Source organism: Lipotes vexillifer, unplaced genomic scaffold, assembly GCF_000442215.2.
Source record: "Lipotes vexillifer unplaced genomic scaffold, Lipotes_vexillifer_v1.1 scaffold402, whole genome shotgun sequence".
Taxonomy (NCBI): Eukaryota; Metazoa; Chordata; class Mammalia; order Artiodactyla; family Lipotidae; genus Lipotes; species Lipotes vexillifer.
This window is the reverse complement of record NW_006798409.1, coordinates 2,992,422-3,009,828: the sequence shown is the minus strand read 5'-3', so window position 1 is coordinate 3,009,828 and position 17,407 is coordinate 2,992,422. Positions and strand designations below refer to the sequence as shown.

Genomic DNA, 17,407 nt, shown 5'->3' with positions numbered 1-17,407 from the left:
TTTGCTTTCTAGAAAACTTTGAAGAATTATGTTAACAGTAATGAACCAAAATCATTTTCACTTTTACTAATTATAAATGATCACTTTTTCCTGTTACAAATATTTGTAGAAAGCATAGAACGTTATCTAAACTGGCCAAAAAAAACCTTGAAAAAGTTATGGGCATGTTTCAAAATGTTATTACATGATGGATTTATTTCACTAGAGCAGTTGAGATAGACTGAATGTATTTGTTTTGCCCCAAAGGTGTCTCGGAATATAATGCATCAAGAAGTCAATACTGAGCCGTATGATCCTTTTGAGGCACAGCAGGTGAGTCAAAATCATATTAAACTGTTTAAAGGTTTAATTTTCTTTACTTTTAACTAGATGGGAATGACGAACTTAGAACTATTTTGAAGCCAGTTATTCCATACAAAACATAATAGAATAAGCTTTAGAACATAACAGAAAATTATTTTGTTTTTATTGTTTGAATTTGGGAAGGGGAGGCAGAGGAAAAGGTAAGTTTTTTCTAGCTTACTGATTGTGAAGTATAACGGCTTTATTGTTTTAACTGGTATAATGAGCCTGTATTAATTTATAAATAAAAGCTTATTTACATGAATAATATAGAAATTGTTATAAAAACCTTCACTGCTTTAAGAATGAGTCAATTAGAAAATCTATTAATATAATTACTGTGTTAATGTATCTTAAGAGAAAAGTCATTTGATCAGCTCCATAGTTGCTGATAGGGTATTGGAAAAAATTCAAGTTTTTTTTCTTGACTAAAACTCATAATCAGATGGGAATAGATGAATACTTTTCAACATGCTTGTATCTTTCTTAAGCCAAATGCGTCATCTTGCTTAAAGGTTATATATCATCATTAATATTTATTATTATCCTGGAGATATTAGCTGACAAAATCAGATAAGAGAAAAAAATAAGATTTTAAAGGTGGAGGTATAAGTATCATTATTTACAGAGGCTAAGACTGTGTCCCTGGAACATCCAAAGTGATCAACCGAAAACCCAATACCAAAATGTAAGATAATTCAGAAGGTTGATTGGATAAAATTCCTTTCCATATATAAACAACCCATTGCAAATTATATTAAAAGAAAAGATTACGTTTTCAATAGCATCAAAAAGATAAAATATGTAAGCCTGTGAAAGAAGACTTTAAAATGCTACTGAGACACACAGAAGACTTAATGAGAAAATATTCAGTGTACTTGAATAGGAGGACCTGTTATTAAAGAGATTGGTTCTCTCTAAAGATTTTAATTTAACACAGTCTCAAAACAAACATGAACAGAGTGTATTAGTTATCTATTGCTGCATAACAAGCTACCTCACAATTTCTGTGAGTCAGGAATGGAGGAGCAGTTTAGCTGGGTCATTCCAGATATTTCTTATGAGTTGCAGTCAAGGTGTTGACCTTGGCTCAAGCATCTGCAGGAGTAACTGGGACTGGAGGTGCTACCTCCAGGATGGCTCATTCACATGCCTAGCAAGTTGGTGCTGGCTGTTGGCAGCAGGCATGAGTTCCTTGCCTGTGGACCTCCACCTAGGGCTGCTTGAGTGTCCTCCTTGAGGCGTGGCTTTCCCCAGAGTGGGTGATCCAAGGCAGAAGTAACAGTGGCTTTCATGACCTACTTTAGGAAGTCAGAGTGTATCGCTTCTCCTGTATTTGTCTTGGTCACATAGAGCAACCCACCAACCCGATACATTGTAGGCGAGGATTATACAATGGCATGAATACCAAGAGGCAAGGATCTTGGGGGCCACCTTGGTGGCTGGCTACTGCATAGAATTTATTTGAAATTGGACAAATTGATTCTAAACTTCATATGGAAAAACGAACATCAAGAATGCCCATGGAAAAGAAACTATAGGAAGGGGAGTTGTGCAGGTAGGTATCAAAACATAATATAAATCTATATTAGCACATAAATAGACCATTAGACTAAGAATCCAATAGAACAAAGTATAAAAATTTAAGGTCTAATAAAAATGCTAGTTGTTGGTGAGCAAAAAGTAGATTATTAAATACGTGGTGTTAGGAGAAGTGCGTTGCCATCTAGAAAAAATTAACTTGGATCCCTACCTCATTCCATATACCAGAATAAATTCCAGGCAGATAAAATATTTAAATATTAAAAAATGGACCTAGAAGAGTACCTAGAAGAAAAGGAAAATTTTTAAAATAAGATTAATGAACAGCAGGACAGAAAAGTATTTGTGTATAAGTGTTTATACACACATATGTAATGTGTCTATACATGCACATAACATATATATATATATATATGAACAAACATATACAGCATCAAAACACAAATGACCAACTAGGAAAATTATTTGCAGCATAGGACAGAGAACTAATTTCCTTGCTTAGCATATGAAGTTGCTGTAAATCAATAAGGAAAAAATTAATAATCTGACACAAAAATGGGAATGGATGGGAATAGACAATCTGCAATAAAAGAAATAAGGATAATTTTTAAACATATTGCCCAACCGCAATGGAAGAAAAACAATCATTTATACATTATTGAAAGAATACAAAAATGTAAATTTGGGGGGAAGGCAATTTGGAATTTATCTGCGTTCATATATGTGTACAGAGACCAGTGAACAGGATATTTGTATATTTGTTTTATCTGTATTTATGTCAGCAAAAAATTGAATACAACGTGAATATCCATTGATATTCACTAGTTAAGTGAATTATGGTACATCCATATAATGAATATTACTCTGTCATTTAAAAATGAAGCAATTCTATGATCACTGATTGGGAGTGATTTATAATATCAGATGTGTAATTAATTAGGAATAAGTAAGGTTAGAACTTTGTGTCGCCTGCTACTATTTTTACAAATAGCTTTACAGTTTTAGCCAATTATAAAATATAATATAGAGCCCTTAAATTTTTTAATGAACAATACTGAAAATTATGAAAGAGAAATTGAAAATTATCTACATTCCCATCACCTATGTTAGAATTTGATGTGCAGCCTTCCAGGTTTTATTTTAACATTGGCATTTAAGTTAGCAATGCTTTTAATTTAATTTAATTAATTAATTAATTTGTTTTAGCAATGCTTTTTAAAAGATGGGATCATACCATATATGTTACATTTGAAATTTTCAGTCTTAATATATTGTGGACTTTTTTCCATGTCAGTAAATACCAGTTTTCGCCAACATTTTTAATGCATGCTTGGTATTCCATTATATGAATTCATAGTTTATTTGACTAGATTCTTTTGTTGAACATTTAGATTATGTTAGCTTTTCATGCTTACAGTGCTGTGGTGAACACTGTTGGCTGAATATGAGTGTATACCAAGTAGAATGAGTGGTATTGAGTTCTTATACTACTTAGCTTTAACCAAGAACGCTGTGTTGTTTGAGCCAGTGTTTCTACCCTCATATAAATATTCTCATCAGTGTTGGGATAATTCATGAATGCTTTCTTAAATTAGCTCTTAGTTTCAAGACCTTGACATTAGCATAGTTGATTGCTGGTTTCTCAACCAGTGAGACTTAAAATTATCCCCAGTACAGCTGCTTTCTTCTGGGACTTTGAGAAGTTGCCTGTCTTCTCTAAACCTTGGTTTCCTGATCTGTAACAACTGAAAATAACATATCTTTTACACAATTGTGGTGAAATTTAAGTATAATAACATAGAGATGGCATATAACTTGCTGCCTGTCTCTGTTAGCAATTTGGGGCATATGAATTAATTCATAATACTGAGTTGCATTGTGATCCTTTTGCTGAATTGAGACTGAAAACAGAAATAACTAAGATCTGAAACCGTAAATGCTTACTTGTGGGTCATAGTAAGGTTCACCATTTAGTTGATTATTTAAATATGGGCTTTATTCATAGAGCTGAACTTTCAGTCTGGATGACAAAAACTGAGACTCTCCACAGCAAATTGGCATGTATGGTCACCTTGGCCACAGTTCCCGGTTCTCTGATAATTTACAGAATTTCAAAACCTTGATTCCCTGCCTTTTTACACTCGGAAGATGCTGAGATGCTGGGAGAGGTGCAGGAGATGGGAAAGGTGGACCAAGTTTGTGCCACTGGGTTAGATTTCCAAAGCCTGGCTGCCAAGCCCCCTCGTATCTTGGTAGAGCAGTTACCTGCAGCTGGGAGGAGTTGCCAGCATCAAACAGGTGCTTCTTTCAGACACAAATGTGTGATTGCTGCCAGTCTTAGCAGTATGAAAGGCTTTAAAAAAATACATAAATGCTGCTTTTTGTTTGCCAACATTTCACATTGAAGTATGACTTCTGTTTGCTTTTTTTTAAAGCTGTCTGGGAGACAGGTACATAACTGTAAATAATTTATTGATACTATTTTAACTCGTCTTTTAAAAGTATCAGCAGCTATCCATTTGAAACACTATAAAAGCTGGGCTAAAATTGATATGTCCTGTTCATATCTAAAATATGCATAATATTTGCAGTTTTTAAAGCTGGTAAGTAGTTCTTGATGTTAATTGTGGAGGATGACATTCACATCAAACTGTTAATTTAATATTAGACTCTTCTAAAACAAATATTCAGAGCTAATTTTGGTACATATTGAGAAGTTTCCTTATGAGTTCCAGTAATATGAATAATTTTTTTTTAAAAAAAGAGCTGGCTTGGCACTTCTCTGATGGTCCAGTGGTTGGGAGTCTGTCTTCCATTGCGGGGGACACAGGTTTGATCCCTGGTTGGGGAATTGGGGTCCCACATGCCACAGGGCAGCTAGGCCCACACACTGCAACTACTGAGCCCGTGCGCTGCAACAAAAAGATACCACATGCCGCAACAAAGATCCCACGTGTCACAACTAAGACCCAAGGCAGCCAAAGAAATAAATAAATAAAGAGCTGGCTTTGATAAACAGTGTAATGAGTTTTTAATTCTTGAATTATTGTGACATTTCCCTTGTAAATTTTCATCTGCCATATATTCTCCTTTGTTTATTTTAAGAGACAGTTCAGAACAAGATCAGAAATAGGCTTTTAAAACTACTTTTAATAGATACTTTTGTATTATACTTTTAGGGGAGTATTTCACAGATTGAAAAGGAGTACCAAGTTTTACAAGAGCAGCTTAAGGAAGCATGTGAAAATTATGAGCAGAGAAATATCAAGGGCTCAGAAGAAACCAAGGATTTGGAAGACAAGTTGAAAAGGCACCTAGAAGAAAACAAGGTAATCCTATCTGAAACCCTCTTAATAGCATGCAGTATCATTAGGAGAATTGTGCTTGTGTAGCTTCAATTAGCTGAGCTACTGCATTGTTGGCTAAACAAAAGGAATCTTTCTCGTTGCCTATTTCAGATTTCTTTATGACATATTAAAGTAACAGTGGGTTTTTTTTGCAGTGTTTTAGAAGCTCTGCAAGTCGCAGTCTAAGAAAAGGGCTGTGAATCTGAATTTTCATATATCATAATTCAGTTTGCTTGCTTAACTAAAACTATTTTCTGAGGGAACCCTCTTGCTCTGCTGGTGGGAATGTGAATTGGTACAGCCACTCTGGAGAACAGTATGGAGGTGCCTTAAAAAACTAAAAATAGAACTACCATATGACCCAGCAATCCCACTATTGGGCATATACTCTGAGAAAACCATAATTCAAAAAGAATCATGTACCACAATGTTCATTGCAGCTCTATTTACAATAGGCAGGACATGGAAGCAACCTAAGTGTCCATCGACAGATGAATGGATAAAGAAGATGTGGCACATATATACAATGGAATATTACTCAGCCATAAAAAGAAATGAAATTGAGTTATTTGTAGTGAGGTGGATGGACAGTCTGTCATACAGAGTGAAGTAAGTCAGAAAGAGAAAAACAAATACCGTATGCTAACACATATATATGGAATAAAAAAATGGTTCTGAAGAATGTAGGGGCAGGACAGGAATAAAGACGCAGACATAGAGAATGGACTTGGGGACATGGGGAGGGGGAAGGGTAAGCTGGGATGAAGTGAGAGTGTGGCATGGACTTATGTATGCACTACCAAATGTAAAATAGATAGCTAGTGGGAAGCAGCCGCATAGCACAGGGAGATCAGCTCGGTGCTTTGTGACCACCTAGAGGGGTGGGATAGGGAGGGTGGGAGGGAGACTCAAGAGGGAGGAGGCATGGGTATATATGTATATGTATAGCTGATTCACTTTGTTATAAAGCAGAAACTAACATACCATTGTAAAGCAATTATACTCCAATAAAGATGTTAAAATAAATAAATAAATACCAAAAAAAAAACCCAAAGTATTTTCTGGAGACTAAGCTCCAAGTTAAATTATTATTATTGTTTAAATTTTTTTATCATTGTGTTCTGCATTCATGGCATTTTTTTTGTTTTGGCTGCGTTGGGTCTTCGTTGGTGCACTTGGGCTTTCTCTAGTTGCGGCGAGTGGAGGCTACTCTTCGTTGAGGCACGCAGGCTTCTCATTGTGGTGGCTTCTCTTGCTGCGGAGCATGGGCTCTAGGTGCGCGGGCTTCAGTAGCTGTGGCTTGCAGTCTCTAGAGTGCAGGCTCAGTAGTCGTGGCATACAGGCTTAGTTGCTCTGTGGCATGTGGGATCTTCCCAGACCAGGGATCGAACCTGTGTCCCCAGCACTGGGAGGCAGATTCTTAACCATTGCCACCAGGCAAATCCCTAAATTCTTGTTTATAGTGAAAGAAGTTGTGTAGCAATAGTGGTTCAGAGTGTGAGGCCTGACATACTGACTGGATTCAGATCCAGGCTTAGTTCTATACTAGTTCTGATCTTGGTCAAGTTATTTAACATCTCTGTGCTTTAGTTTCTTATCTGGAAAATTTGGGTAACAGTAGCTCCCATTTGCCGGGTTAGATTAATACTTGTAAAGTACAGTTATCCCTCAGTATCTGCAGGGGATTGGTTCCAGGACCCATTCAGAAATACCCCAATCCACAGATTCTCAAGTCCCTTGTATACAGTGGTGCAATATGCTTAGCCCTCTGTATCCGAGAGTTCCACATCTGAGGATACAGAGGGCCAACTGTACTTGACTTTGCCTGGTGCATAATAAGAGCTCTCTAAGTGTTGCCTGCCACTGTTATTATTACTACTACTATCATCATCATCTTCATCTTACTACTCAGGAAATATAAAAATAAGACATGGAGCATTGGCATACTAGAACTGTAAAGTCACCCAGAGTAACTTGGTTGAGTCTACTGATCTTGAATTCCATTAGTTAAGATTGACCTTCAGTTACATGTGACTGGTTCTTGGAGTAGTACTGATTCATGGCAAGGCCCAATTGAATTAGTGGGAAAACGGAATTATAGATGTGAGGAAATCATGGTACATTTGTTTTTCAAACTAAGGTCTTTTTTTTTAATTGAAATATAGCTGATTTACAATATTAGTTTCAGGTGTACAACATAGTGACTTGATATTTTTATTAGATTATACGCCATTTAAAGTTATTACAAAATAATGCCTATATTTCCCTGTGCTGTGCAATATATGCTTGCTGCTTATTTATTTTATACATAGTAGTTTGTGTCTCTTAACCCCCTACCCCTATCATGCCCTTCCGCCCTTCCCTCTCCCCACTGGTAGCCACTAATTTGTTCTATCTGTGAGTCTGGTTTGTTATATTCATTCGTTTGTTTTATACTTTAGATTCTACAAATAAGCAATAAAATAGAGACTTGTCTTTCTCTGTCTGACTTATTTCACTTAGCAGAATACCCTCTAGGTCCATCCATGTTCTTCCAAATGACAGAACTTGATTTTTTTTATGGCTGAGTAATATTCCATTCTGTATATATACCACATCTCTTTATCCATTCATCTGTTGATAGACACTTAGGTTGCTTCTGTATCTTAGCTATTGTAAATAGTGCTGCTGTGAATATTGGGGTGCATATATCTTTTTGAATTAGTGTTTTTATGTTCTTTGGATATATACCCAGGAGTGGAATTGCTGGATCATGTGGTAGCTCTATTTTTAGTTTTCTGAAGAACCTCCATTCTGTTTTCCATAGTGGCTGCACCAATTTACATTCCCACCAACAGTGTACAAGGGTTCCCTTTTCTCCACATCCTTGCCAGCATTTATTGTGCTCTTTAAAAAATTTTTTTTGGCTGCATTGGGTCTTGGTTGCTGCAAGTGGGCTTTCTCTAGTTGTGCCGAGCGGGGGCTACTCTTCGTTGCGGTGCATGGGCTTCTCATTGAGGTGGCTTCTCTTGTTGCAGAGCACGGGCTGTAGGCGCGCGGGCTTCAGTAGTTGTGGCATGCGGGCCCCAGAGAGTGTGGGCTTCAGTAGTTGCAGCGCGCAGGCTCTAGGGTGCGCGTGCTTCAGTAGTTGTGATGCACAGGCTTACTTGCTCCACGGCATGTGAGATCTTCCTGGACCAGGGATCAAACCCGTGTCTCCTGAATTGGCAGGCAGATTCTTAACCACTGTGCCACCAGGGGAGTCCTATTGTGTTCTTTTTGATGACAGCCATTCTGACAGGTGTGAGGTGATATCTCATTGTATTTCTCTCATGATGAGTGATGTTGAGTATCTTTTCATGTACCTGTTGGCCATCTTAATGTTTTCTTTGGAAAAATATCTTTTCAGGTCTTCTGCCCATTTTATAATCAGCTTGTAAAAACTGAGGTCTTTTGTACAGAGGTAACAAAGGGCTGTTAGTCCATTTAAGAAAGGAAGAATTTGTTCCAGATGTCTGAGTCAATAGCTGACGTCACCTATTAAGTAGAAGAAAATGAGCTGTGGGACCTTAATCAGTAAACTCATTTATTGAGATTTAAGTATGCCCAGAAGAAAAGGGTTGGTATGTAAAGGTTACTGTTATAACATTCCTTAGGACATGTTTTTACTTGGGGTGAGACTGGGGAGATTTGAAGAATGAGAAGAATTGGAAGGAAGCAGCCTTTCTGCTCAGTTGCCCAGATGAATGAAGTCTTCTTGATTGTGAAGAGGGAAAAATGAGCAAAAGTAAAGCCCTGCACAGTGGCTCACAGAACACTAATTTGGATAAGCTACTTGGGGGGCTTAACAAAATAAAATATTTTTGTAAACTTTGTATTGCCTCAGGAAAATTCAGTTTTCAGTTTTAATAAATCCATGCGGGAATGCCTGTGTTCACCCGATTAAGTGCTGAGGGCAGATTTGCAGACTCAGCCACTTAATTTTAGGTGGGCGTCTGGTGAGTGAGGTTTCTTTCTGTCTGGCAGAGGCTTGTCCAGCTTTATAAAATGCTGGTCTGACTGGGTCCTGTATTTGTGCAGCTCATCAAGGCTTCTTTGTACACTTGACCAAGAAATGTACAGTAAATTAGCACCCAGGGAGGAGGGCTGTGAGAGAAGCAGCTTTGGCTGGTGGGCTTGGGCTCTTGACCTGCTTTTTAACTTTGCTAAGGCTCTGGGTCGGGTTCCATGTGGTTATGCTTAAGAGTAGTCAGTCCATTTTTTAAAAGAGCCATTATTTAGTCCCTCAAATTACAGGCCAGTTAGGTTATTAGACTTTCCATGTAAAATGTATACCCGTTTCCTAGCAGGATAAATTGCTTGTCTGAGATCCTTAGGTTGTTGTCTGCACAAGAGCAGATGAGGTTTAGTTGTGGCCACTTCTTTATTAATCATGACTATACTCAGAATTCACTTGTGGAAAATCTTTTATAAACGTAAAAAGAAATGTCCACTTTCGTTGATCTTTCCCTTGGCCTTTGACTCTCTTAGATCACTGAGGTTATGAGCTAATACTTAAAGTTTCTTGATCCCACATTTGGATATATTAGATACAACAGCCCTTCCCCCTTATAGAGAAGAGAGAGGCAAGGAGTAGCAAATCACGTTTAAGAACTCAGGCAAGCAGAGCAACTAAGCCCGTGCGCCACAACTACTGAGCCTGTGCTCTAGACCCCACGAGCCACAACTACTGAGCCTGCGCTCTAGAGCCCAGGAGCCACAGCTACTGAGCCCACATGCCACAACTACTGAAGCCTGCATGCCTAGAGCCCGTGCTCTGCAACAAGAGAAGCCCCGCAGTGAGAAGCCCGCACACGGCAGCTAAGAGTAGCCCCTGCTCGCTGCAATTAGAGAAAGCCCATGCACAACAACGAAGACCCAACGCAGCCAAAAGTAAAAAAACAAAAAACAAAAAAAAACTTGGGCAATAAGAGTCAGACTGCCTGACTAGTGATCCCAGCACCACCACTTAATAGCTTTGTGACCTAAAATAATTTACTCAATCTCTTCGACCCTCAGTTTCCTCATTAATAATGTAATCTCTACTTCATAGTTTTGTGAGGACTCACAGAGGTGGTTGGAAAGGGATGGGGAATGGCCACAGATAAGTATAGAAGGAGGAAGAATTGTCCCACCCAGAATGCTGTCATGCCCTCTTTGAGAAAAATCACTTACTTACAAAGTACTTGAAAAGCGCTGAGCATTTACAAAGCATCAGTAAGAATCTGGGCCAGCTATTGCATATAGCTGATGGAGTTTGATTATCATGAGCTAGGGATGGGCCAATTCTCTATTCCCTGCCAGAGGAAAATAGCAATTCTAAAGCCAGAGTCTCCTATTGTTTTTAATGTACATCTCACCTGCAACCAGCAGGTTATAACTGGTTGCCATATTGCTCAAGGGCATATGTTCTTTCTTGTTTTATTAAGGTAAAATTCACCTTTAACTACTATAAAGTATACAGTTCAGTGGTTTTCAGTCTGTTCATCATGTTGTATAATCATTACCACCATCTAATCCAGAACCGTTGTTCAGCACTCTAAAAAGAAGCCCTGTACCCATTAAGCAGTCACTCCCCATCTCTCGTAGGTCATATGTTCTTAAGGTGCTTTAATGAGATTTTCTTATAGCTAAGATGGGGATTTAGTTGACATTGACTCTTAAAACACAGTCAAAATAATTTTGGCCCACAATAATTTATGGAGTAGAATTTGGAACTTTGTCCTGTTTCAACAGAATCTTGGGCCCCTGCCTGCCAAAACTTCCTCAGCTCACGTCTTCATAGAGGTGGGGTTCTCCTGTTCAGTTATTGCCCTTGCCAAGTTCAGCCTTTTTAAATTTTTTTTTAAGATTTTTTTTTTATGTGGGCCATTTTTAAAGTCTTTATTGAATTTGTTACAATATCGCTTCTGTTTTATGTTTTTTTGGTTTTTTTGGCCATGAGGCATGTGGGATCTTAGCTCCCCAACCAGGGATCAAACCTGCAACCCCTGCATTGGAAGGTGAAGTCTTAACCACTGGACCGCCAGGGGGGTCCCCAGCCTTTTTTTTTTTTTTTTTTTAACATTTATTTATTTAGTTATTTGGTTGTGCTGGGTCTTAGTTGTGGCAGATGGGCTCCTTAGTTGCACCAGCATTTTTTTTAATCTAACATTTATGGAGCTCATGTTATGTGCCATACTGAGTTGTAAATATTTTACATGTATTATTTTAATCTCAAAACAATCCTAGTGTACTGGTGTTACAGTATAGTATATAATATTCTCTCCATTTTACTGATAAGGAAAAAGGGGGCCGGACTTGCTAATGCATCTCGCTCCAAGTCACACCATTACTAAGCAGGAGAACAGGTGGTGAGTGTCAGGCTCCAAATACCTTGCTTTTGTCCTCCCTTAAGAGAATGTCAGTTCCACAGCCAGTTGTAAAACATTTCTCAGCATTTCATGAGCAGCCTGTCAGCTAATCGACGCCATAATAATGCCGAGTAACAACCACACACAAAAACCTCAGTGATGTGTAACAATGAATATTAAATGTGTGAGTCTGTGGGTTAGCTGATCCCAATTGGGCTTGGCTAGACTGTTTCACCTTTGGGTCAGCTAGGGCTGTGCTGTTCTTGGCTGTGCTAGAATGGCCTCAGCAGGGACAACAGGGGCAACTAGATCTGCTCCATGCGTCTTTCATCTTCCAGTAAGTACAAGGGCAAGTGAGGACAGTCACTGCTAATATCACATCAGGCAAAGCAAGTCACATAGCCCAGATGCCAGGGGTGGGGAAAAGAGACTGCCTCTTTAGTGAAGGGAACGCCAAGGTCCCATGAGAAAGGGTATAGATATGGGGAGGGGTGAAGGATGGGGCTGTGAATGCCATCCCTCTGCCACAGTAGGTTAGCACCAGTAATTCACTAATGCTCAGTAATTACCAAGAGCTTAAGAGACCTTCTGTGATTGGTACCTAACTCCGTCTTCTGCCTTCTCCCTTACGTAATGGATAGTGCTCTTCATGTGATTTGCTCACTTCTGGACCTTTTCCCAGCACTGTTCCTTCTGCTTCAAGTGGCCTTCTTCCTTCCCAAGCCTGGCTCACTCCTCCTCACTGTTTGGGTCCAACTCAGGCATCAGGTTGTTGAGGAAGCAGTCACTGACGACAGCTCAGGCTTGGTTAAATGCCCTTATTAATGCAGTGGTGATAATGAGTGCCTCACACTATATTATACAGCAATTATCATTTTGTTAATATCATTATTGAGATAGAATTCACATACCATAAAATTCACCCATTTAAAGTATATAGTCAGTGTTTTCACTATATGCACGCTGTTGTAGCCATCACCACAGTCTTAAGTTTAGAACATTTTTATTGCCCCAAAACGAAATCTCGTAACCACTACCAGTCACTCCCTGTTCTCTTCCCTCCCTCCCCCAGCTGTAGGCAAGCACTGATTTACTCTGTGGATTTGCCTGTTCTGGGCATTTTATATAAATGGAGTCATATTATATGTGGTCTTTTGTGAGTGCCTTCTTTCACCTAGCTTAATGTTTTCAGGGTCCATCCATGTACATTCATCCAAGTAACATGTGTCAGCACTTCATTCCTTTTTACTGCTGAATAATATTCCTTTGTATGCTGTATCACATTTTATTTACCCATTCATCAGTTGATGGACATTTGGATTCTTTCCAGTTTTTGGCTGTTACGAATAGTATTGCTATGAACATCTGAGTACAAGTTTTTCTGTGGACATATATTTTCATTTCTTTTGGGTATTTACCTAGGAGTGGAATTGCTGGGTCGTGTGCTAACTCCATATTTAAGAGTTCGAGAAAGTTCCATACTGTTCCAAAACAGCTGCACCATCTTACATTCCCACCAGCAGTGTATGAGGGATCCAATCTCTCCATGGTCTCACTAATGCTTATTATCATCTGTCTTTTTGATTTTAGCTATTCTGATGGGTGTAAAGTGGTTTCTCATTGTGGTTTTGATTTGCATTTCCCTAAAGGTTAATGATGTTGAGCATATTATATGTGCTTAATGTCCATTTTTATATCTTTGGAAAATTTGGAGAAATGTCTGTTTTAATCCGTTGCCCATTTATTAATTTCATTATTTGTTTTTTAATTATTGAATTAAGAGTTTTCATATATATGTATTTTAGGTACAAGTTGCTTATCAAATATATGATTTAGAAATATTTTCTCCCATCTTCCATATTTGCAACTTTATTTCTTCTATCTCCTGTTCCGTGGGTTGTCTTTTCACTTTCTTGATGGTATCATTTGCAGCACACAAGTTTTAAATTTCAGTGTAGTCCGCTTTCTCTATTTTTTCTTTTGTTGCTTATGCTTTTGATGTCATAGCTGAGAAACCACTGTCAAATCCAAGATCACCAAGCACCAAGATTTACTCCTGTATTCTAGAGTTTTATAGTTTTAGCTCTCTCCACTTAGGCCTATGATCCATTTTGAGTTAGTTTTTGTGTATGGTGTAGTAATTATCTTTTATCCATATTTCCCCCACCAAACTGTGATCTCCCTGAAAGTGAGGACTGTTTCTTAGCCATCTTTGGATCTCAGTGTACAGACTAGGAGCTATGCCGATGTTATCAAACAGTTGTACTTGGGCCCCTGAAGAACTGGGTTTAGTGAATTGTGTCTTCATATTCTGTCAGCCTACATGAAAGGCCATTAGGCCTGGACGTTGTGTGAAGATTGTTGCTTTATTTACTGCTAGTATATAGTTGAGGATATTACCCATTCTTTCATTTGACAAATATTTATTGGATGCTTCTTAAGTGCCAGACTCTGTGCTGATCTTCCAGGACTTTTATGTAGCATCCTCTTTATGAGGCCCTGAGAAGTAATTTCTCTCTACTTTTACTGTGTTTCTTTGTGCAGTGGGCTTGTTTTTATTTGACTTCGACTGCCAGAAAGTTTTAATACTGTTTCTGAAGAATGGTTAGGACCTCATGCCATTTGTTTTTATATTACTCTGGCTCTGTTTTTATATTATCATTCTTATCTTTTTATTCTGTTTTCTTTACTTAGCATTCTTTTTTATTTTGTATTTTTTAAATTATATATATTACTGAAGGCACTTCAAATATTTATTTTAAAACATAGTTGAGGTTTAAAAAAAGAGATACAAAAACCAAATGCTCTCTAATTGAGAAAAAGACTTTCAGAGGTGTTTATAATTATGTCAGTGAACTGTGCAAATACAGGATGCAGTTGTATACAGCCTGTTGTTTCTCCTATTCTAATGTTTTAAAGAAAGGCATTCAGATTATTCTTTTTCATGTAGTCAGAGACAAGCTCATGATAGCTGCCCTAGGCCAGCTATGTCATTAAAGGGTGGTGAGTACAAATGGCAGATGAACTCATCATGTAGCATTTTTCATGGCTGAGCTGTAGGGGGGGTTGTTTGTGTGTTTATAATACTTTGTGCCTTTTGATACCTGAACTGCTTGAGGTACTTGTTGCCAAGTAGGTTCTTATGTCCCAGTATAACCTTGAGGTTGTACATCATCTCCCAGACAAAGGGCTGAATCCTAGGTGAAATCATTGGCTTAGAATAGAGGCAAGAAACAAGTTTGGCTTGGCCATCAGCAGCAAGGCGTGCATATGGACATTGGTCATGGTAGTAGAATACAGGATCTTGTAAGCCTAGTAGGCATGGTGGTCACCTCTGTCACAGTAATGACTCAGCACATTCAGGATCAGCAAGATTGCAGCAAGGAAAATGTGAGTTGAACTGTCCCCGTGATGGAGGGAATGTCACTAAGCTGTTGAACCTCTGCTGCCTTAGAACAGTTGGCCTGCACATCTCAAGGCCATTGAGGTCAACCCTACTCCTGCAGCGGGACTTTAAAGTCATTAAGGACCTGGACTGGTTAGCAAACCTGCTTCCCAGGAACATCCGAAACCTTGGTGTCGAAAGCTGATGAGGGAGAAATGTCCTTGTAAGTTGATGCCTCTTTTGAATAGAGAGCCATATTTCACAGGGAGTCTGTGTAACTTGGATTCAGGGTACACCGTCTTTTCTGAAGGAGGAGGCTCCAAGTTTCTGTAGCTGAACCCATGTCTCAGTGACCTGGTCACATTCTAAGCCTAAGCAGGAAGTTCAGGCTACAGGGAACCTGGTCAGAGGTGGAAAATGAAAGGCTCCCTAAGCAGAAATGAAGTTGGGACTTCATTAAGCAGTCGTCATTACTAGTAGAATTTCAAACTGGAAAAGAGTAAAGTTGAAACGTGCTTCTTTTAGTCTCTTGTAAATATTGCTCCATTCTGATTCACATAGTAATTGTTAGAAATATTAGTCTAGAGCGTGTTCATTTATAAGTGGCTGGCATCTTACAAGCATATGCACCGCCTGTATATCTGCTGGCATTGAAGAGATGATACCTCGAAAAATGACATAAAACTTTTAGAGAATTTGTAGGTTCAGAAGCAGTTTCAAAAGGCAACACCTGTGTAAGAAAGCTGACCAAGAAGGCTGTCTCAACTGGTATTGTACCTAACCATCCAGAGCATCAAGATAACAGCTTTTCATTTCTCTTTGTCATATTGCCTGAAATTCTGGCAGGTATTGCAAACCAAAGGCCTTTGTGACCAGGCAGAGATAACACATTTATATTTTGAAAAGCAAACGAAAAGTACTGGGCTTGCCAAATAAAACATGTGTGCAGACTCCCTGTAGCTTAGAGGATCATTTAGGCTGAAGAGTGAAGTGTGGATACTTCCAGGCTGGTCTGAGCACCGTGCTGCAGTCAGGCGCCCTCGGGGTGAGGGATGGCAAGGGAAGGGGAGGAGGGACTTTCTGGAAGTATGCCTGGCAGTTGGCAGGCCCACAGCTGGGGGTGGGCTTAAGTCAGGGGTCCAGAGAAACTTGAGGGTGTTGAGGGAGGAAGGGCCCCCAAAGGGCGGAACCCACTGCCAAAAGGAAGACGGGAGGCTGCTGAAGACAGATGAGAGTCTTTTTCAAAACCGTCCCAGAGGGGAGTCTTAGCTTTCCTCCTCCTCTTTCCAGCACCGCATGTCTCTGCTCCCAGAGCCCTGGTTCAGACTATGTCTTCTACAGTCAAGTAGACTCTTCATGGTCTGGAAACTTGCCTTCTTTAACACTGTAGACCTCGTTTTATTCAGCCAACCACTGTAATTGTGAGCTTCTTGGAAGAGAAGTGTTGGCTATTTAACTGATGTTTCTAACATGGCTTTTTATGGGGAAATGCATTCCAAGTTACAACTAATTAATTGGTTGAATGGACTTTTGGATGGTAGTATATTAATGGGGTTGGAGTTTGCCATATTGGGAAAGGTTCTTTGGGGAGCAGAACACACCTGACTTGATGGTGTGCTAACCCACTCTAGAATAGCCTGTTAGAAGATGTGTAAATAAGCAAAACTTGGAAATACGTTATTCCTTTCTGTGTGGGTATGTTGGAAGACTGTTTGAATTCAGAATTTTATTCCTTTGATTTGTAGTCTTTGTCAAACACTTATAAATTTCTACTCTGTCCCATCAAAATGATTGCAGGGTCACAATTATTAAGTTCTTATATATTTTATTGTTTACTTATAAATTTATTTAAACATACATATCTAGGTTAATTTCCTGTACATCTTCCATATTCTCCTTTTTTGTTAATGGAATTGTGTTTAGTTATTCATCCAAGGTAGAAACTTATCTTTAACTCTGTCACCTTCTGCTTTACCATATATCCAGTCAGACACGTGGTCTTATCCATTCTAGTCTTCTAAAGTTTCCTTTATTTTTTTTTATCATCCCTACAGCTACCACTGTCATCCTCATTGTCTCTCACCTAGGCTATTGCAGTGAGATTTTTTTTTTTTAATTTAATTTAATTTTTACTTTTTGGCCATGTTGGGTCTTTGTTGCTGTGTGCAGGCTTTCTCTAGTTGTGGCGAACGGGGGCTATTCTTTGTTGTGATGCGCGGGCTTCTCATTGCGGTGGCTTCTCTTGTTGCGGATCATGGGCTCTAGGCACGTGGGCTTCAGCAGTTGTGGTACGCGGGCTTAGTTGCTCCGGGGCATGTGGGATCTTCCTGGACCAGGGATCGAACCCGTGTCCCCTGCATTGGCAGGCGGATTCTTAACCACTGCGCCACTGGGGAAGTCCCTGCAGAGAGATTTTTTTT

The 17,407-nt window shown here is 39.0% G+C and overlaps 1 protein-coding gene across 1 annotated transcript in view; it reads left to right on the top strand.

Moving 5' to 3' along the window:
- TTC3 (tetratricopeptide repeat domain 3) overlaps positions 1 to 17,407 on the top strand; it is a 140,983-nt gene that overhangs the window by 102,343 nt on the left and 21,233 nt on the right. The window contains exons 35-36 of the mRNA XM_007470490.1: positions 247 to 312; positions 5,064 to 5,213. Coding sequence (XP_007470552.1) covers positions 247 to 312; positions 5,064 to 5,213 — 216 coding nt within the window. The remainder of the gene's footprint in view (positions 1 to 246; positions 313 to 5,063; positions 5,214 to 17,407) is intronic.